Raw genomic sequence first — 21,737 nt, 5'->3', positions numbered from 1 at the left:
GGCTCAGGGCCTGGTGGGCCGCAGGTGTCTCTTCCTGTCTGCATTCCTGAGATCCAGCTGTGTCCAAATACTGGTCTTTGTTTAGACTCCTCTGCTTGTGATGCAAACATGATTTTGCTCTGAACTGGACTGTAATTTGCTGGATGCACCAGGAGCTTATCTCATGAACACAGGTGCACTGAAAATAACATTTCATCCATCACCCTTGTTCATCTCCTACACTCACACCGCCCAGTACTCGGGCATCTGACTGTAGACCGACGCTATTCCGAAGGCTGCTTGACATTTAAAATCCTCCGGAATGAATAGGAATTTTTATCACATTCCTCTTTTTCTTTGTTTCTTTTTTTAAATAAATAAATCTATTTATTTATTTATTTATTTATTTATTTATTTATTTATTTATAGCACAAACTGGGAGGAGGGAAGAGGGAGAGAGAGAATCTCCAGCAGACTCTACACTGAGCTCAGAGCCTGATTCAGGGCTCAATCTCTTGACCCTGAGATCATGACCTGAGACAAAACCAAGAGTCAGAGGCCTAACCGACTGAGCCATCCAGGTGCCTCTTTTTTTTTTTTTCCTTTATTTCTGAATCACAAATCCACATGTGCACTTTTCCAAAGGTTAAGAGCATGCCAAACAGATGTTGGTTATGGCTCTGCCAGCTCCATGGCCCAAGGGAAGTTCTCTGTCCTCTCCGAGCCTCAGTCCCCTCATCTGTAAAATGGGGATTACAACAGTTCCTGCCTTACAAACGTGATTGTGAGGATCGGGGTGGTGAAAGAAAAGGTTTTGCATAGTTAGCTTTCAGTAAATATGGGTTTATTATTATTATTACAAAAGAATAAAGCCAAATGACTTAGAAGTGAATAGAGCTTCAAACAGGGGCGCCTGGGTGGCACAGTCAGTTAAGCATCTGACTCTTGGTTTCAGCTCAGGTCTTGATCTCAGGGTTGTGAGATCAAGCCCTGCATCAGGCTCCGCACTCATTGTGGAGCCTGCTCGAGATTCTCTCTCTTCCCCCTGCCCCTCCCACTTGTGCTTGTTTGCTCTCTCAAATAAATCCTGTTTAAAAATACAGCTTCAGGGCGCCTGGGTAGCGCAGTCGTTAAGTGTCTGCCTTCGGCTCAGGGCGTGATCCCGGTGTCCCGGGATCGAGTCCCACATCGGGTTCCTCCCCTCCGCTGTGAGCCTGCTTCTTCCTCTCCCACACCCCTGTTGTGTTCCCTCTCTCGCTGGCTGTCTCTCTGTCACATAAATAAATAAAATCTTTAAAAAAAAAATACAGCTTCAAACACATCCTTAGAATTTTGGATGGTCATGAGCATTCTAGAACAGACAGAGACTCTTCTTTAAAACAAATGCACACACAAAGATGTACCAGTTTAGCACCAAAAGACCTAGACACACACACACACACACACACACACACACACACACACACACACACCTAGAACTGAGATTCCCTCCACAGAGTAGAGCATAGCTCATTTCTATTCACCATTTACGTAATCACTTACAACCACCTGGATATTAAGAAAACTGTACTTTAAGAGCTTTGAAAACCTGGGGCGCCTGGGTGGCACAGCGGTTAAGCGTCTGCCTTCGGCTCAGGGCGTGATCCCAGCATTATGGGATCGAGCCCCACATCAGGCTCCTCTGCTATGAGCCTGCCTCTTCTCTCCCACTCTCCCTGCTTGTGTTCCCTCTCTCGCTGGCTGTCTCTATCTCTGTCAAATAGATAAATAAAATCTTTTTTAAAAAAAAAAAAAGAGCTTTGAAAACCTTGCCAAAATCTCTCTAGACAAAATGGTTCCCAGCCTTCAAGAGAAACATTGCACCAATTACTAGTTACCTTTTTCAGAGAGGGAAGGCAAGCCACCCAAGGTCACAAAATGAGTCATTGTTGGAAGTGAGTTACGTTTTGTTTTGTTTCTTTTAAATCGAAGTGTATGTGCAGTCCTTTAAGAATAATGTCCCGACCTGCCGTCAGTTAGGGATTTGCTGTAAGCTGCTTCTCTCGCAGTGGAGAGGACCACCACGAGTCAGCTGGCACGAGCCCGTCTCATTCTCATCTCATGTCCAACAAATGTCTTTTCAGAACCTACTAGGTCCCAGATGCTGTCGGGGGCATTGTGGAGTTCAGCAGCATAAAAGATGAAAGTATTCCCTGCTCTCGGAGCGCTCAGAGTCTTAGGGGTAGAGGGAGCCAGGCATTATATCAATGATTACACAAACAATGACACGATGACAATTCTGATGAATGCTTTAAGGGGAGCTGCGAGGAGCAGAGCTGAGGGAAGGCAGGAGAGCTTAGAGGACTGTTTCCCTGGGAGCGGTGACACTTAAGCATTGGCTTGAAAGATGAATAGGCTAGAAGAGGACGAGATGAAGAGGAAGGATGGGGGTGAGCAGGGACAACCTGTAGAGAGGACATGACAGTGCTGGGGAGTTAGAGGGACTGGAAGCCTCGCACAGCATGGCTGAGGCCAAGAGAGGGCCTCCCAGGGAAGCTGGGGGTGGGGGTGGAGTGCAATCACACAGAGCTTTGGGCGGGCCCGTTGACAGATTACGCATTGTCCTAGTTACCTTCTGCTAAAAACAAATCTTCCCAAAGCTTAGCAACTTAAGACCGCAGTAAGCATTTATTAGGTCCCAGTTTGTGTGGGTTGGGAATTTGGGAGCGGACGAGCCGCGTGGTCTGGTGCACGGCCTCTCACGAGGTTGCAGTCCAGATGTAAGCTGGGGCCAGAGTCATCTGAAGGTCTGACTGGGGTGGCAGGGTCACTTCCAAAGTGGCTCCCTCACATGCATGGTGAATTGATGCCACCTATTGGCCCGAGGCCTCAGTTTCTCCCCATGTGGACTTCTCCAGAGGGCTGCTGGAGTGTCCTCGTGACCCAGCAGCTGTTTTCCACCAGAGATGGTGACCCACAATGTCCTTCATGTCCTTGCCTCAGAAACCACACCATGGGGCACCTGGGTGGCTCAGTCGGTTAAGCAGCTGCCTTCGGCTTGGGTCATGATTCCAGGGTCCTGGGATCAAGTCCCACATTGGCCTCCTTGCTCTGTGGCAAGTCTGCTTCTCCCTCTGCCTGCTGCTCCCCCTGCTTGTGCTCCCTCTCATTCTCTGACAAATAAATAAAAGCTTAAAAAAAAAAAAAGAAAAAGAAAAACCACACCATGACCTTTCTGCAATGACTGATCCATGACCTCAGTCAGCCCTCCTCAGTGTGGGAGGGGACTAGGCACAGGCTTGAATACCAGGAGGTAGGGATCAGCGGGAGCCTCTCAGGGGCTGGGGACAACGGGAACATCTCATGTATTTCTTCAGTGTACCCTGCAGTGCCTGGTTTTGAACTCAGCACCCACTCAATAAAACGATTCCTATGATGGTAGAATGTCCAAAGCAGAAGGGACTATGGCAATGAGTCCAACTTCCTCATTTGGCAGAAAAACATTGCTGAATGAACATATAAATAAATATGGATTAATGAATCGATTGATATACTTTGAGGTAGTTTTCTGACCCCAAGAACAAATGATCATGAGGATATGACATGTGACTCTTAAGCACAGTAGTGGTCCATCTATGGGGCGCCTGGGTGGCTCAAAGCATCTGACTCTCAGTTTCAGCCAGTGTCATGATCTCAGGGTAGTGAAGGTGAGCCCCGGGTCCAGCTGGCACTCAGCACAGAGTTACTTGAGATTCTCTCTCTCCCTCTCCTTCTGCCCCTCCCTGCCTTGCTGTCTCTCTAAAATAAATAAAGAAATCTTTAAAAAAAGGAAGGAAAGGAAAGGAAAGGAAAGGAAAGGAAAGGAAAGGAAAGGAAAGGAAAGGAAAGGAAAGGAAAGGAGAAAAGAAAAGAATGGTCCATCTGAAACTACTGAGGAGAGACTTCTGGTAGACATGGAAAATTGAGGTCAACTCCCCATCCCTTCCGCAAGCCTCACCAACATGACAATAAAAGAACAAAAGTGGCATCAACTGACAAGGAAAAAAGAGAGAAGCGGTGACAGCAACAGAGAGGTGTTAACAACATTCTGGAAGATGGACGGCAAACGGGCAAGGGGTAGCAAGCTCCGTAGGGTGGGAAAAACAGAAACCTCACAAGAGACATGCTGGGGAGCCTGGAACCGGGGTATTCCAGCGCCAGATATCGCTGGTGATGAGGGTGCCGGTGGTAAGTAAAAACCAAGGACTGAGTGCAAGTCTGCAGTGAGCGCCCCAGACACCACCCCCTTTCCTGAGAAGCGCACACACTCCCACCCCAAGCCCTTGGCAGGAGGGCGACTGGGGAGCTTTCTGGTGGGATGGCCCCCAGGGCCTCTGGACTGAGGACCCCGGAGGCACAGCCAGGGTGAGGGAGGCACCGCGCTGAACAGGGATTCAGTGGCAGCCTGCATGCTGATCGGGAGGCAGGAGGCAGGAGGCCCTGTCCCCACCCCTCCCCCAGAACACTGCCAGCCAGGTTTATACGGCCCCCTCCCCCATGTGCAGGCGCCTCTAGGAGTTCTCTCTGGGGCCAGCCGCCAGCCCAAAAGAAAAGACCTACAGACCTCATATTGTGAGGGTTGTTCAAGAAAAACCAGAGCTGGACTGTTAAAGTGGTAAAAACAGATTTTATTCAGAAATGATTGCAATAGGGGAAAAGAGACCTCAGTACAGAACTGGGCTCCGTTCCCAATACAGCAAGAACAAGTGGGGGTTTAGAGCCAAGGAGGAGGGTGGAATCAGCGGGTGGAAATTTATTAAAAGGATACATTGAGGGTGAGGGTTATTCTCAATAAACCGACTCCATAGGATTCTTGCTGAAGGTGATCAGATCTCACCTGGAGGGGCGCCTGGGTGGCACAGTGGTTAAGCGTCTGCCTTCGGCTCGGGGCGTGGTCCCGGCGTTATGGGATCGAGCCCCACATCAGGTTCTTCCACTATGAGCCTGCTTCTTCCTCTCCCACACCCCCTGCCTGTGTTCCCTCTCTCGCTGGCTGTCTCTATCTCTGTCGAGTAAATAAATAAAATCTTTAAAAAAAAAAAAAAAAAGATCTCACCTGGAGGATGGGGGGGGGAGTTGGATCAGATATTGAAGGGGACCAGATACAGAGGGCAGGGCCCCACTTTATCAGTGCACTGACTTGCCAAGATTCTTGCTAAAACCAAGCGATGCAGGACTGGGGCCATAGCGAAAAGGGTGCAGAAGAGTCTGACTCGAGTTCTGTCGAGGAGAGCCTTTGTCGGGCTAGCCTTATAAGATAGATGACTGAGCTTGTCATCAGACACTGAGGCCCATGCAAGACAAGTCCTGTTCATTCACCTCCACTCCCCAGACCTAAACAGTTTCCAATCTGCGCTTCGGCCTCTCAGACACAAGAAACAAGGTTTCCCAGACATTAGAGGAAAGCTGTCCACGTGAGAGTCAGAGATTAATATTTCTAAAAATTAATGATAAAAAAATGAAAAACAGTTAAAAAGAACCCAGGGAGCAGAGCAATGCCTGAAATTGAAGAAGGCTTTTTAAAACAACTATAACTAAAAATTCAAGGTTATTTTTTTCTCTATATACAATCAATGTAAAGCCATATCACAATGATGTGGTAATAATGCAATGTTTGTAAAACATAATTCTTATTGCTCTTATTTTAATCAGGATACCAAATCGAATAAAAATCACAACAGTCTCCAGAAATAATAATAACAATAATAATAATAGTAAGTAAAATTTTAAAATAAAAACTGGGGCGCCTGGGTGGCTCAGTCAGTTAAGCGTCTGCCTTTGGCTCAGGTCATGATCCTGGGGTCCTGGGATCGAGCCCCACATTGGGCTCCTTGCTCAGTGGGGAGCCTACTTCTCCCTCTGCCTGCCACTCCCCCTGCTTGAGCTCTCTCTCTCTCTCTTTCTGACAAATAAAGTCTTTTTAAAAATAAATAAAAATAAAAATAAAAACAACTATAATTAGAAAACCCTGAAGATTCCACAAAAAACTTTGAGAACAAGTTCAGCAACGTTACAAGATACAAAATCAACACACAAAAATCTGTTGCATTTCTACACACTAACAATGAATGATCTGAAAAGGAAATTAAGAAAACAATTTTATTTACAATAGCATCAAAAAGAATAAAATACTTAGTAATACACTTCACCAAGAAGGGGAAAGATATGTACACTAAAACCTATAAAATGTTGCTGAAAGAAATTAAAGAAGACACAAATAAATGGTAACGTTCAAGGACTGGAAGACTTCATACTGTTACAATGTGTCCATCCTACCCAAAGAAATTTACAGATTCAATGCAATCCCTATCAAAATCCCAATGGCACTTTCTGCAGAAATAAAAATATCTATCCTGAAATTTACATGGGATCTCAAGGGATCCTAGATAACTACAACCATCCTGAAAAAGAAGAACAGAGTTGGAGGTCTCACACTTTCTGTTTTCAAAACTCATCACAAAACTATAGTAATCAAAACAGTGCAGTACTAACACAAATACTGACATAAACCAATGGAATAGACTGGAAAGCCCAGAAGTAAATGCTTGCACATACGGTCAAATGATTTTTGACAAGGGTGCCAAGATCACTCACTGAGGAAAGGACAGTCTTTTCAACAAATGGTGCTGGAAAAACTGGATATCCATATACAAAAAAATTATATTGGATCTTTACCTCACACCATATGCCAAAATTAACTCAAAATGGATCAAAGACCTAAAACTAAGGCTAAAACTATAAAACTCTTAGAAGAAAACATAGGGAGAAAACTTCATGACACTGAATTTGGCAATGAGTTCTTGGATAGGACACCAAAATCACAGGCAACAAGGGTAAAAATAGATAAAATGAACCACAGCAAAATTTAAAACTTCTTTGCATTAAAGGACACAATCAACAGAATAAAAAGGCAACCTAAGAAACAGCCAACATATTTGCAAGTCATAAGGGGTTGATATCCAGAATATATAAAGAGCTCCTACAATTAAACAAGTTAAAAATGCGCAAAGTACTTGAATAGGTATTTCCCCAAAGAAGATACACAAATAGCCAACAAGCATATGAAAAAATATGCTCAACATCACTAATTAGGGAAATGCAAATCAAAACAACAATGTGATACCACCTCACAGTCATCAGGATGGTTACGATATATTTTTAAAGTAATAACAATAACAGAAAATAGCAAGTGGTGAGACAATGAAGAAACTGAAACCCTTGTGTGGTGTAAAATGGTGCAGCAGCTATGGAAGACAGTATGGTGGTTCTTCCAAGTATTAAAAAATAGAATTACCATATGATCTAGCAATTCCACTTCTGGTTATAGATCCAAATAAATTGAAAACAGGGCCTTGAAGAGATATCTGTATACCCATGTTCATAGCAGCATTATTCACAATAACCAAAAGGTGAAAGCAACCCAAATGCCCATTAACAGCTGAGCAGGTAAACAGAATGTGGTATATCCATACAATGGAATATTATTCAGCCTTTAAAAGGAAGGGAATTCTAGCACCTGCTACAAATGAACCTTGAGGACATTGTGCAAAGTAAATAAGCCAGTCACAAAAAGACAAATACTGCATGATTCGCTTATATGGAATCATAGAGACAGAAAGCACAAGGGTGGCTGCCAGGGGCTAGGACAGGGAGGAATGGGGAGTTGTTGTTTAATGGGTATAGCATTTCGGTTTGACAAGATGAAAAAGTCCTGGAGGTTGATTGCACAACAACGGGAATATGCTTCATTATGCTGAACTTACACTTCAGAATGGTTAAGATGGGGGGGGGTCTGGGTGGCTTAGTAAAGTGCTGGACTCTTGATTTCAGCTCAGGTCATGATCTCAGGGTCATGAAATCGAGCCCCACGTCTGGCTTCAGGCTCAGCAGGGAGTCTGCTTGGAGATTCTCTCCCTCTGCCCCTCCCCCACACTCTCTCTCAAATAGACAAAAATCTTAAAAAAAAAAAAAAAAGAATGGTTAAGATGGTACATTTTATGTTATGTGTATTTTACCACAATTCAAAATAAAAAAATTTTAAAGCAACTATAATTATCATTCTTGGAGACACGAAGAAGAATGGGATGCCCTAAAAAATTGCTCTTCTAGAAGTGAAAAGTTATGAGAAGAGATATGGAAAAAAAAAAAAAAAAAAGGAAAGGAAAGGTTGGAAGATAAAGTTGAGGTAATGTCCCAGAAAACAGAACAAACATTTTTAAAAATGGAAAATTTGAAAGAATATTTTGAGAAATGAGAAGACCAGCCCAAGAGGTCCAACATTCGACTAAAATAGGTCCGCAAAGACAAAACAAAACAGAAAACAGAATGGAGGGTATTAAGACAAAGACATGTCCCTCAAATTGATTTCCAGATTAAAAGAGATTGATTTCCAGACTGAAAGACCCACCAAGTGCCCAGAGTCAATGCACATCACTGTGAAACTTTAGACCTCTGGAAGATCCTTAAAACTCTCTGAGAGAAAAATCAGGTCACGTGCACAGGATCAGGGATCAAAATGTCATTTGACATTTCAATAGCAACAGTGGACCGTGTCCTCAAAATTCCTATTTATTTCCAATCTAAAATTCTATACCCAGCCAAACTATCGATCAAAGCCACTGGAAAAGAGTTATGCCAAAAAGGAAAGAGACCAAGGTGGGGGGAGAGGGGAAGCAAGGGATCCACTAAACAGAATCCAACCCAGGAAACAGGCAAAAGAAATTCCCCAGGATGGTAGTAGGGCTAAGTCCCAGGACAAGAGCTCCACGGGTCTACAGAGTCACCAGAACAGATTGGAGACCCCAGAGAGGATGCCTCCAGGAGGGGTGTCTCTGAGAAACACCTAGAACTGAAAGACCACCTGGTGTGTTCAACCAGGTTGGACAGTGGGGGGCTGAATTGCTAATAGGTACGGTACAGAAGGAAGTCTTTTTTTTTTTTAATAATGCAATTACCTATTTCCGGAAAAGTGAAACAGTTGTCCAATAAGGTAAATGGAATCACAACACACTTCAAGGCTCAGTTTTGAATGTTTGCAAGATCGTAATCATCAAGCACTGAACACCGAACAATGATAACAAAATATTTGGACTAGTACTGGGAGGAAGGGGGAGGACAAATGTGTGTGATGGGGTAAATCAAAAGGCATCAAATCTTCATCTCCCGCAGCAGCTGGGCAACAGATAGAGCTTTAAAAACTAGAAAGTGAATTAGATGTGTTATTTAAAAACATGGAGGCAGATGACAATAGTGCCAAATCAAATGTGTAAAAGTGATTGTGTTTAGAAGTAAGAATTGAGACTGGGGAAGGGTAAAGCAGGAGACTGATCTCTTTTTACCTATAAGCATACTATAAGGCAGGTATTGGACTTTTAAAAATAATACAAGTATCAAAAAAATTAAAATAAAAACAATACAACTATCAATATGATAGAAATAAAAATGATTGGAAAAAGGACAAAGAAAAAAAATCCAACTGCACACCAGTCCATAAAGCAATGATGGCTGATGCGAAGTTGGGAGCTCTTACCAAGGACCAGAGTGAGGAGAACTGGAATAGAAAGGACAGTGGGGCTCTGAGTGCAACTGAGCTCCCTAAAGGACTAAACTCGGAAGTGCAGAAGGTCTGAGACCACACCTGGGGGTGTAAGGAGGAGCCCGGGAAGGGAGGGGTGGTCCCAGGGGGGTTGTGGGGTGGGAATCCCTGCCAAGGAGGCTAAGTGAGTTGTGAACAAGGTAACAAAAGGGCTCACGATGTCAAATGCTGCTTTGAGGTCCAGGGGACTTAATATAAAAGCTGACTATTGCGCACTGTGAGCTCACACAGCCCCGGGTGATCCTCCGGAGAGGATTTCCCAAAGGCAGTGGGAACAGAAGCCACGCCAGCAGGACAGGTGAGCAAGCTTACGGAGGCCGTGGAGGCTCTTGCGTGCAGCCCACACCTACCTGCGGCTCCTTTGTCTCTTGTTCTCTGGGAGGCAGAAGCTTCAGTGACCAGATAGAAGGCATGCAATCCTGGGGACCTACTTCTACTAAAGAAATGGTTGTTTATCTGAAATTCACATTTAACTCTGTGAGTCCTGCATCCTTGAATGTGGACCCAGCAACCTCAAGAGGCTTGGAGGTATCTCAGTTTTGTGCATTGATACGTTGCCGCTGGCCACTCCCATCACCACCCTACCAACCAAGGCGGGACACAAGGCACCGTCACCCAAAGTGGTGAGGTCCAGGGGGCGGACGCAGGAGACCCCAACGCAGGAAACAGCAGGATTTCTCGATGAGGTAACTTCCAGTCAAAACCACCTCAAGTCTTTTCTATAAACGGGGTTGGTTGAGTTAATGTCTCCATTAGCCCAAGAGGCAAATCTAGCCCCACAAAAAGCACTCAAATGAAGCACTCACGGCGCTTCTCGGAGCCTGTTCTCTTGCAGGGAAACTGAGGCCGCACCTACAGGGCGGGAACAGTGCGAGTTTCCATGTCCTTCTTGGGTGATTGTTGATCACAAGCACGTATTACTTTTATAATCACTAAACAGCAACAGACATTTCCATATTGAAAATAAAATGAGGCCACAGTAGAGCAGATCATCGGTGAGGCCCCCTCCAAAGCTAAGACTGCAATTCTAAGTAATTGCGTGTTCTTTATTTGCATGTCATTTTAGGAGCGTTCAGTGATACTGCCTAGTCGTGGTGGGGGGGTTTTTGTTTTTTAGAGGGGGTGGTGTTTGGGAGATTTTTTATTTTATTTTATTTTTTATTTTTGCCTTTTCTTCCCCCAAGGACTCTGAACCCAGCCACTCACTACTGGTGCCTCCTGGCCCTGACTGTTGAACACACAATCTTCCCACTGCCCCCACTCCCAGAGGTCACTTGGCTTGCCTGGCTGGGCCCAAGCCTCTGAGCTCATTCCTGACCGGGAAGACTCCCCAGATGACCTGTACTGAAGCCAAGGAAAAAGCCTGGATGTTGGCTTGGTGAAAGCCCAAGGACGTAAGACTCCTGGGCCCCATCGGAGCAGACCTGGGATGCTACAAACCCCGTGGCTTCACAAATCCTGAAAGGGGGAGCAGCGTCCCCACACCCAGGGACAACTGCCAGAGACAACTGTCTCTTTCCTAGTACTCCAGTCTCCCTCCCCAGTTAGAGCGCCCCACTGATGGGTCGCAGGGGAGGATGGAAAGTGCCCACCTATATGCAGCATTCGTGGACTCCTAGAAGGGTGAGGGCCTGCTTCTGGGTCACCCAAACCGGAGCAGAGCACTAGTCCCACCTCCTACTAGCCCTTTGACCTTGGGCAAGTCACTTAACTGAGCCTGGGCTGTTCTGAGGATTAAATGAGATAATGAATGCAAAACCCCAGGGCTTTTGGGAGCAAGACTGGAGTTCACAAACAGGAGTTTTATCTATTTAATCCTCAGTGGGCCCAGAGGCAGCCCTTTGCCCAGCTGCAATTCCCACAGACCCAGGACTGCACCGATCGTTCCCCCCACCCTCAAAAAGTACCCTCCGTGCTTCGGGCCAGGCGAGGGGCTCTACCAGGCGCAGGAGCAGTCTCCCAGCTCAGGAGCAGCGGCCTGGCCCATGACCTTGGAAGAACCGAGGAGAAAGCTTCACCAAGCGACAGTACTTTTCCACTGCACGGCTCGGCCACCTCAGCTGGCTTTCTGCTGTGCAGACAGGAGGCAAAGTGCGCCAGGCCAGCCCCATCAGGAACCCACCCAAAAGCACTCTCAGAGATGGGGGTAGGGACACGCAGTGACTGACGGGCAGCAGGAAACCTGGAGAGAGGAGGGGGATCCCGAATGCGCCAAGGGGAACGTGGAGACCACCAGGGAGGTCAGAAGAATGCTCATTTAGCAAAGCCCTCCGGTACATTCCAAAAGATTCCTACTCCTTAACTGCCCCTCCAGCCCCACCCCTCCAATAAGAATGATTAAACCCGTTCCACCGCGCCTGTGCCGGGTCCCGGGCGAAGAGCAGCGCGAGCCGGCGCGGGGGAGGAGAGATAGGAGGGCGAGGGGAGGGGACAAGAGAGCTAGCGGTCCCGCCCGGTGATGTAGGCAGCCCGGGGAGGTGGAGCCGCGACGCCTGAAGGAGTCCCCACCGCAATCGCGCTCTCGGTCTACCCCTCCGAGCGGCCAGCCGCCAGCCCCAGCTCCGGCGACCTCCCTGCCGCCGCAATTTGGGCGGCGGGGACTGCGGGATCTCCCCTGTTCGGGCCTGGGGGGGCCTCCACCACGCGCAGCCCCCTCCCCTCCTCGCTTCCCGGACGGCGGGAACTACTCCCAGGGGAAGCTGTTCCCGGACGCTCGGCCGCCGCCCGGGCATCTCGGCTGCCAGCCCGGCCGGGCACCGGGCATCTCCGGGCACCGACTGGCTCCGGCGCCTCCCAGCTGCTCGCGACCCCGGGGCCGCGGGCTTCTGCTCGCCCTCCCCTCCCCCGGCCGCCGGGCAGGACGCCCGTGAGCTCCCGGTGCCCCCAGCCCCTTTAGCCGCCGCCGCGATGCTGCCCTGGAGACGCAACAAATTCGTGCTGGTGGAGGACGAGGCCAAGTGCAAGGCGAAGAGCCTGAGTCCGGGACTCGCCTACACGTCGCTACTCTCCAGCTTCCTGCGCTCCTGCCCGGACCTGCTGCCCGACTGGCCGCTGGAGCGCCTGGGCCGCGTGTTCCGCAGCCGGCGCCAGAAAGTGGAGCTCAACAAGGAGGACCCTACTTACACCGTGTGGTACCTGGGCAACGCCGTCACCCTGCACGCCAAGGGCGACGGCTGCACCGACGACGCCGTGGGCAAGATCTGGGCGCGCTGCGGGCCGGGCGGGGGCACCAAGATGAAGCTGACGCTGGGGCCGCACGGCATCCGCATGCAGCCGTGCGAGCGCGGCACCTCGGGGGGTTCGGGGGGCTCGGGGGGACGCCGGCCGGCGCACGCCTACCTACTGCCGCGCATCACCTACTGCACCGCGGACGGGCGCCACCCGCGCGTCTTCGCCTGGGTCTACCGCCACCAGGCGCGCCACAAGGCCGTGGTGCTGCGCTGCCACGCCGTGCTGCTGGCGCGGGCGCACAAGGCGCGCGCCCTGGCCCGCCTGCTCCGCCAGACCGCGCTGGCGGCCTTCAGCGACTTCAAGCGCCTGCAGCGCCAGAGCGACGCGCGCCACGTGCGCCAGCAGCACCTCCGCGCCGGGGGCGCCGCCGCCTCGGTGCCCCGCGCCCCGCTGCGCCGGCTGCTCAACGCCAAGTGCGCCTACCGGCCGCCGCCCGCCGAGCGCGGCCGCGGGGCGCCGCGCCTCAGCAGCATCCAGGAGGAGGACGAGGAGGAGGACGCAGACGCGGAGGAGCGCGAGCGGCCCGAGGTGCTCAGCCTGGCCCGGGAGCTGAGGACGTGCAGCCTGCGGGGCGCCCCGGCGCAGCCGCCTCCCCCGCAGCCCCGCCGCTGGAAGGCCGGCCCCAGGGAGCGGGCGGGCCAGGCGCGCTGAGAGCGCGCGGGGGGTGGGGCGGGGGGGGCAGGACTTGCGGCCCCAGCCCCGACCGGCCTGACTTCCAGCCTCCGACCCTGGCCCTGCCCGCTTCGGTTCCCCTCTGGTCCCCCGGCCCTTGCCTCCCTGTGGTCTCTGTTGTTGTCTGCCCCGTGTCTCATCCCGGCTCAGGTTGACGCCCGATATGCCCTTGATTAGTGGAGGACAAAGGGGAGGAGAGCAGCAGAAGTTTTCAAGGTTCACCTCTCCCCCTCATCCGGAGTTTCTGAGCGCCCTCCATCGTGGAATTGCCCGTAAGCTTTACAACAGGTCTTCGCCCATAGACCACCCTCTCCCTCCCAAAACAACCTCTCCAAAGAAGGGGGAAGAAGTTTCCAGAAATCCAGGAGGGTGGCCTTGGACCGTGGCCGGGTGGAAGCTGTGGTCCTGCCCTTAGCCAGTCCAGCCTTCCTCCCTGGGTTGGGACCAGTTCTGGGCAGGCATTCTTGTAGAGGAAGAACAGCGGCCCCGGAGACCTGAGGCCAGGTCCAACGTGGGAAGTGAGTCCACTGCCATACACACGAGGAAGAATTCCCAGGCCCTATGCCTGGCCTCTCCACCCCTTGGAGGATTTCTGGACTTCACTGCTCTGCCTCTGAAGAAGACTGGGCTGGTCCTACCAACCCAAACGACAGGTTAGACCAGGTAGCAGCCCTTTGCACCAGGCAGCTGCCCAAGACTGTGCCCTGACACCTGGCACCCCCACAAGACTCCACCCACCCCACATCTCTGCAGACAGTTGTGTGGGCTTCCCCACTAGGTGCCTCCAACTAGGACCAAGATGGGGTCTCCAGAGGAGGTAAGGAGAACCTTTGGCAGGTGCTTGGGGACACTGACTACCCAGAAAGCCCCCTGAGTCGAGGCTTGTCAGAGCAGTTGGGTTCTCATAGCCGGCTGAGGAAGGGGAGTGTGTTCACCCAGCAGAAGGAGTGGCCCCCTACCCAGGTGTGTCTCAGCAAGGCCACAAAAAGCCCAAAGATCTTTGTGTCACCAACTGATCGTTGTAAATAAAGTGGATGTGCTTTTTCATCCCTGTCTCCACTCCTGTGTTTTGTTTGATGCCAGGCCTGCTGGGGACAAAAACACCATCAGAACTGTAAGGGACAGGAGAAGACCCTAGGAAAGGGCCCCCTTTAGCAGCTATAGCCAACCAGCTGGATTGGCGGGGAGGGGCTGTGGCCAGGAAGCTCTTCCCTTAATGTCAGGGAAGGAGACAGTAGCAGGTGTGACATCACATGTGCCAAGCCTTGGAGGAGTGTCAGCTGTCTGTCTCGGCCTCCCAGAATGTCTGTCTGCCTGGGCACTTAGAGGCAAGTGTCTCTGGGGCATTTGGCAGGGAGGGGGCATGGGGCTGGGGACTGCCCATCAGCCTCACCTCTTTGAGAAGTCCCCTGTGTATGTCAAAGCCTGTGGTATGTATACGGTGGCTCCCCAGGGATGAGGAAGGAGGCAGGTTGTAAAGGAGATGGGGTGGGCAACCCATTTCTCTTTCAGAGGAGCTACAGAAATCTGCCCAGACCTTTGTGACAGGGTGAGTCTTCCGCTTGGATATCTTCTTTATTCCTGTGCTGAGCTGGGCACTGATCCCAGACTTCTCCGGAGCCCAGACGAGTGGCCTCTGCAGTGGCCGGCAGTCAGGACTGTTCTGGTTCCTGGAGCTGCTGGAACAGAGGGTACTGCTGCCACTTCACCTGGCAGAGCCCAGGCAGGTCAGGGAGCTTCGAAGCGGGAGGCTGGAGGTGACTCCACTTGTGGGAAGAGGGACGACAAGGACCCACCAGCCAGGACGCCCTGCACATTCATGGCTCCCCTCTGACGCATTGCCAGTGGTTTTGTTGGCGTTTCTCCTCCTTTACAAAAGGAGAAGAGGACGCGGGAAGACGTCAAACCTGGGAGACCACGATGCGCTGCGGGCGAGGCAGCCGCTGGTGTTTGAGGCAACCTCACCCAGAAGCAAGGTTGCAAGCGCACCGTCTGTAATCAGACTCATGGCGCAGATGCTTACCTGGCTGGCGCCTGTCTTGGAACAGGCACTGAGCTAGACACTGGAGGTCCGGGGGTCCCTCCCTTGTGGCTCTTACAGTCTTAGGTGAGATGCACTTGATTAAAGGAGCAGTTGCTGCATAATAATTCACTGGCACGTTCCCAGCCTCAGCTCCTACTCCACTTGTTTCTGGCAACCTCCCAAAACAGACACACACAGACACACAGCCACCTCCTCCTTCCTTCCCTCCTTCACACACTACTCTCTATACCTGGGGTTAGAAGACCGAGAATGAGGGGACTCTGCCTCCTAACCAGCTGTGTGACATTGGGCAACTCACTCAGCCTCTCTGAGCCTTACCTTTACTATATTGACCTCATAGGCTAATTGTAAGAATGAAATAGAATCCTACCCCAAAACGCTTTGGTAAATAATAAAACACCCAGCACATATGCAGAATGTTTACCCACAGGGCCCTTCTCTTTAGATTAGGACTTCAGAGAGCTTCATCACCACCCAACGCCGCCCCCCCCCCCCCACCCCGCAGCAGTGGTTACAAGTTGTCTTCCTGGCCCTACCTTCAATGTGTAGGGTGGAAGAAGGACCCAGGGCAACTTCCGTCCGTCAGTAGGTTGAGGATGACATAAGCCACAGCATAGCACCAACTGCCAGCAGGCTACAGAAGGGAATCGCTGGGGCTGCTCAGCCACAGGCCGCAGGCATCACTGCCACCAAGCGAGGAGGACCACTCCCACTTTCATCTCTGCACTGACCTTGGCTTTCTCCCTGATCTTAGGCACGAGATGGAGACAAGCCCTGAGCCATTGGTCACGCTGTCTGGTGCCCCTGTATTCTCTCTCCTGCCCGCTACAGGTTCCTCACCTGTAAAATGAAAATTGGGTGGGTTGGACCAGTGGTTTCCAAATTGCATTCCTCTGACTCCCCGGTGGTCCCATGATGCTGCTGTGGGAAGTGATAGAGATGGGATGGGAAGGCCCCCCCAACCTGCTTTAACTGAAGCAGCTTATCTGTTTTCTCTTTGGGGTTTCTGTGATTCCCTTTGAATAAGGGGATCCTCCCGATTTTCCTTTTTTTCAGTTGAAATCACTGGAGCTCCCCTTCCAGTCCCGATGCTGCATGCATCCAAGGTCCGTTGGGCTGACGAGGCCTGAGAAGTAACGCTGGACGGTGTGTCTTCCGGGGACCTCTTGGGACTTATTTCCCACTCTCCTGATGCCCCTCCACAGCGGCTAGGCTGTGACAAACGTGGTTTGTGCCACAGTCCACAACTCCCAGGGTCAGGTCGCTGGCCTGCCCATTAATACAATCCTGACTCCCACTGCTCCTCTTCCGTACGGAGTCCTGTTCCCAGTTCCCCAGACATGGCCATGTGCTCCCACCTCCAGGCTGGTGCCTGTTCTCACTACAGGGAATGTCCTTTTTTGGCTACACATTTTTAAATCCTACCCTCTCTTCGAGGCCCAGCTCAAATCCCACCTCCTCCAAGCTTTCCCTAATGCATACCCCTCCTCCACTCCCGCCAGATCTGGGGGTGATCTCTACTTTCAAGCTGGCGCAGGACATGGTCCTCGTCACATTACCCCTGGGATTGCTCTTTTTATGTGTGTCTCTCATAGAGATCCCTTTACTTCCCCGCCCCCTTCGGTACCTTGACCATGGCAAGGCAAGAGTCAGTGCTCAATACTGATTTGTTGAATGAGTGCATGAATGAGCCAGATGGAAGAGCCATCACGGTATAGGAAACCAAGTGGGTGGAGAAGCGTTCCTCCTGCCAAGCTTCTGCCTGGAGATGCTGAAGGAGAACTATATCCTCAGACGCCCCATTCAGATGGATGGCTATTCTTGGGGAGAAAATCAGCAGCCTGACATGAGGCCACGGGGGGAAACCAAAGCCACCGTTCCCAGGGTCTGCTCCACGCTCCAGAGCCTCAGGACTGCACCTTCTCGCTCTGTGGACTAGATTAGTGCCCAGCACAGGGCTGACATGCACAGTACAGGGCAGTTCCTCATGGTGACCAGCCACCCTCCAGGCATGCTGGCTGGCCAGCAGGGGGACCATACAGACAGCTGCAGTCTCTAATTTAACACACAAGCGGTCGAACCCGGGTTTGGGCATCAGACACACATGAACGCCCGCCCCAGAGCTGCTGTATAACTTTGGGCAGGTTTCCGAAGGTTTCCAAGGCCTTGGTTTTCCATCTGTAGAAACAGCAGTAGATGAGTCTAGGTCTTATATGGTTGTTAGGAGGAGGAGAGAAGGTGCTGCCTTTGGGTAATTTATTTATCATAGTGCCCAATGAACTCAGTAAGCAGTAGCTGCTGCTTTGTTTATTATTACCATTCTGGCTGACACTGCTAACTGACAGTGCTGCGATGAGATCAGGTGTCTGGTCTCTGAGACACTAAACATGTCACTTGCTCACACCCCAGGGTGGCTCTCCGCCTAAAGTCCCATCATGTCTAAATCATGGAAGGAGATTTAACTACAGCTAGTCTCATTTCTGTCTCATTTCTGTCTCTCGTTGTGCAACCAACATAAGCCTGATCACCTTCACTCCAGATTAGACCTAATATCTTCTGCTTTTTTTGAATATCCTTTTCTTTTTTGCCTTAGCACCCGGCACAATGGCAGGGACACAGCAAAGCATGCTGAGGTGAATGAATGAATGAATGAATGAATGAATGAATGGGTGGATAAGTGAATGATTAGCTGCTGCAGGCAGTGGTGCAGACTCGTAGCCTTTCCAGCCAAGGTCTTCGGAAAGCTGGGAGGTCATTCCTTTGTGAGTGCTGGCTCAGCTTACCCTCCCCCCATCCCTGTTTGTCCTTGGCCAAAAGCTACAAAGATGGAGATGAGGAGGATGCTGCTGACTTCAGGACCAGGCGGTCCCCAGGAGAACACAGCTGGAAAGGATGAGGGGACTGACATGCCGATGTCGTGAATCTCTGAGCCAGAACGGTCCTCTGTCTCCCTCCGCTCCACTGCCTGCCAGCCTGTCCAGGGGCACATATGGGTTTGTTGACTGACCCAGAATAACTGAGTTTCATCATCCTCGACTTAGCAGTGGACAGAAAGCTGGGCAGGCAAGAGATTGAAGGGGAAGCTGGCAGTCCAAGCACCATAAGGGAGACCTCAGCTGGGAAGGGCGGGCTAGTAAGTACTGCTGTGTCCTGGGACACCTTGGCAAAGGGTCAAAGGAGCTGGGTGGGACTGGAAAACAGGCAGATCTTGGTTTGGCCTGCCCAGCATTCTCCCTTTACGGTGGAGTAGGCTTACCTCATCTTCCTGGGAACACAACTGAACTCCCATTCTCCTTCTGCTCTGGGGTGTGGTCATGTGACTGAGTTCTAGCCCATACAATTCACGAATGTCACCTGGGGGGGGGGGACCACAAAACATAACCTTTGCTTTCTTCTGCCTGCCTGCTGGTTGTCATCACCCAGCATGTCCCTAGAAGCCCAGTGTTGAAGATGACAGACGCTCCACCAGCCTGGTTCCCTGAATGATCACGTGAAGTGGAGCTCCACCCCTACCACCAATGGGAGCAAAAAATAAAATTTTCTTATTAGCCACAAACATGTCAGGGCTGCTGCGGCATATAGCTGACCTTGACTAACACTCTCTTCTTGGGACCCACTGCCCTGGTGCTCCTGGTGAAACCACCATCCCCCACTCTCAGTGCCTGGCGCTCTTTCTAGCGGAGGGGACTTCACACATGGGGGGAGGGGCGCTCCAGGGGAGGACATGTGATCCGGGCCTGACCAATCAGAATAGCCTATCTCCTCAGCTCCAGAGACTGCTTTTGGGATGGTCCTTAGCAATCAGAGTCAGTGGAACTTAGTTCTGGGGCTATTGTGAAACTTGGGGAAAGAGAGACTCTCTTTCTGCCAGAGTTGCTGAGAGGTGGGGGGTATATCTGCGTTGCCGGCAGCCATCTTGACGCCATGAGGAAAGACAGCCGGAGAGCCCAGCGCCATGAAAAGCAGAGGGGACACAGAGAGAGCAAGACCAAGTCCCATGACATTGTGTGAGACCCTGGATCCCGCCAGACCTGCCCAGTTCTGCTTTTCGTGTTTTCAGTTACTCGAGCCAATAAGTTGTACTTTTTACTTAGGCCAGTGTGAGTTGGGCTCTGTGTCGCTTGAATCTGAGAGCACCCTGGCCCTGCCATCACTGTTCTCATCGGGTCCCCCACTCTGGAAAAGGGGTTCCTTGAAAGGCTTCAGGGTCTGTCACAGGTCAGGTCTGATTATGGGACATCCAGCTGGCTCAAAAGTCCCCAGGACCTTTTACTCTCTGGGGGCCACCCGGACGTCCATCATGGCTGCCCCTCACACATCTTCCCAGTCTCCTCTCTGTGGCACAGCTTCCTTCCCTGTTCATGGCACCCGTGCCTCCATGCCTTTGACTGGGACATGGCTCTGACCCCAACTGTGCACGTCTCTGCGGTATAACCAAAGTCTCCGGCCTCATTCAAGTGCTAGAGCATGAGGCAGATGGGAGCAGCTCAGCCTCCGGACGGTCCCCCCGGATCACAAATCCACCCTCGTCCACTCAACTGCAATTGGGGAGTGGGCACATCAGATGTGAATATGGCCTATTAAGCCAATCTCTTCGGGGACCTTTCATGGGGAGGTTCACCTCTGACAGTGGAGCCGAGGCCGAGCAGGCTGATCCGGAAGGTGGAAGCCTGGAGCTGCCTTTTATTCATTCTGGGATGTGGGCAAGTCACTTCACTGCTCCGGATGTCCATTTTCTCTGTCATATGGAGGTGATACTCCCAGCCGCTCCCGCCTCAGGGGGCTATTCTAAGGGGCCATCCAAATAGGATGGAAGGCCAGAGAGCTGTGAAAAGCATCAGGTTCTATAAAAGAGCCTGGCGCAGGGTGCTTCCTTATTGGCTCCAAGCCAAGAAAGCTGGAGCGAGGCAGCTCCATTAACACCCAGGCTGAAGAGCTCCCATTTGGAGGAAGGAGCAAAGGAAATGAGCACAGAGCACAGGGAGGGAGGTTTAAAATAGACATCTGCAGGGATTTCCTGAAGGGGAGAGCCACATGGCCAGGAAACAGCTTGTGGAGCTCCAAAGATAAGCTCTCTACCTCCGCGTGTGCACACACACCACTCCCCAGGGTGGACTTGGGGGCTGGGGGGTGCGCCCCTGTCTGCAGTCAGAGGGGACCCCCGAAGACCCTTGCAGCCGGAGCTACCTCTGAAGCTTCAAAGCAGGAATGGGGAGGAGTGTGACTCTATCTGTGATCTCCTACCCACAGGCCCCGGACAGCTCCAGTGCAACTCCGGCCACCAAAGCCAGCCTCAGATCTGATCCATTGGGGCGTGGATGCAGGCAGGGGAGAGGGACATTCCAATAAGATCAAAGTGGACACTTCCTGCTCACTCAGTCTCCAAGGGACAGGAGACTTGCATCATATCAACCCTTCTGCCAAATTCCACTGATACACAGGTGCAGATGGCAGGATGGGCTCCAGGAAGTCTCCCGCTATCCTTAGGGGAAGCGCACAGGGGATGACTTCCGAGGGCAAACATTGCCCATGGAGCAGCGCATGTCGTCAGTGGCAGTGGCAGTAGGCGTCTGCAAGGATGTGTCCCCTAGTGGTCTGACTCCTTAGAGATGAATTATTTTTCTAAGATTACAAAAGTACCACGTTTTTATTTGAAGCTAGTAAAATGACAAAGATGTAAGAAAAAATTAATACTCTCCCCCCAACCCCTTCCTAGTCCTTGATCCCCATGCCCTCAGCATACACACCCTGCTAGGTAACTAATGGTCCAGACCAGGGGTTCCTCTCTCCCACTGTTTTCCTTACTTGTGAACATAAATAAACCCATATACACACATATAGAGATTTTGCCATTTGGTTGCACAAAAATGGAGCCATTCTCAAACACATTCTGCAACGAGCTTTATTCTCACTGACATCATGCGCTCCCCTCCAGTTCCCTGGACCTGAGTCTAACTCCTCTTTCAATAGCAACATAGCGTAATCCACCATCTTCTGTTAATGTGTGTTCAGGTCGGCTCGTGTTTTTATTTTATTTTTTATTTTTTTATTTTTTATTATTATTTTTTAAAGATTTTATTTATTCGACAGAGATAGAGACAGCCAGCGAGAGAGGGAACACAGGCAGGGGAAGTGGGAGAGGAAGAAGCAGGCTCATAGCGGAGGAGCCTGATGTGGGGCTCGATCCCACAACACCGG

General features: G+C 50.9%; 1 protein-coding gene across 1 annotated transcript; it reads left to right on the top strand.

Annotated features, from left to right (window-relative positions):
- The first annotated feature begins 11,938 nt into the window (after positions 1–11,938).
- On the top strand, positions 11,939–14,542 carry FAM43B (family with sequence similarity 43 member B). The gene has a single exon (XM_045782550.2). It carries the CDS (start codon positions 12,500–12,502, stop codon positions 13,472–13,474), a length of 975 nt encoding a protein of 324 aa, XP_045638506.1. The 5' UTR covers positions 11,939–12,499; the 3' UTR covers positions 13,475–14,542.
- Positions 14,543–21,737: the final 7,195 nt, after the last annotated feature.

This window comes from Ursus americanus, chromosome 33 (genome assembly GCF_024610735.1).
Source record: "Ursus americanus isolate L20-20 chromosome 33, mUrsAme1.1.p, whole genome shotgun sequence".
NCBI classification, from domain to species: domain Eukaryota; kingdom Metazoa; phylum Chordata; class Mammalia; order Carnivora; family Ursidae; genus Ursus; species Ursus americanus.
Note: the sequence above shows the minus strand (reverse complement) of the source record. Positions and strands in the feature narration are given on the sequence as shown.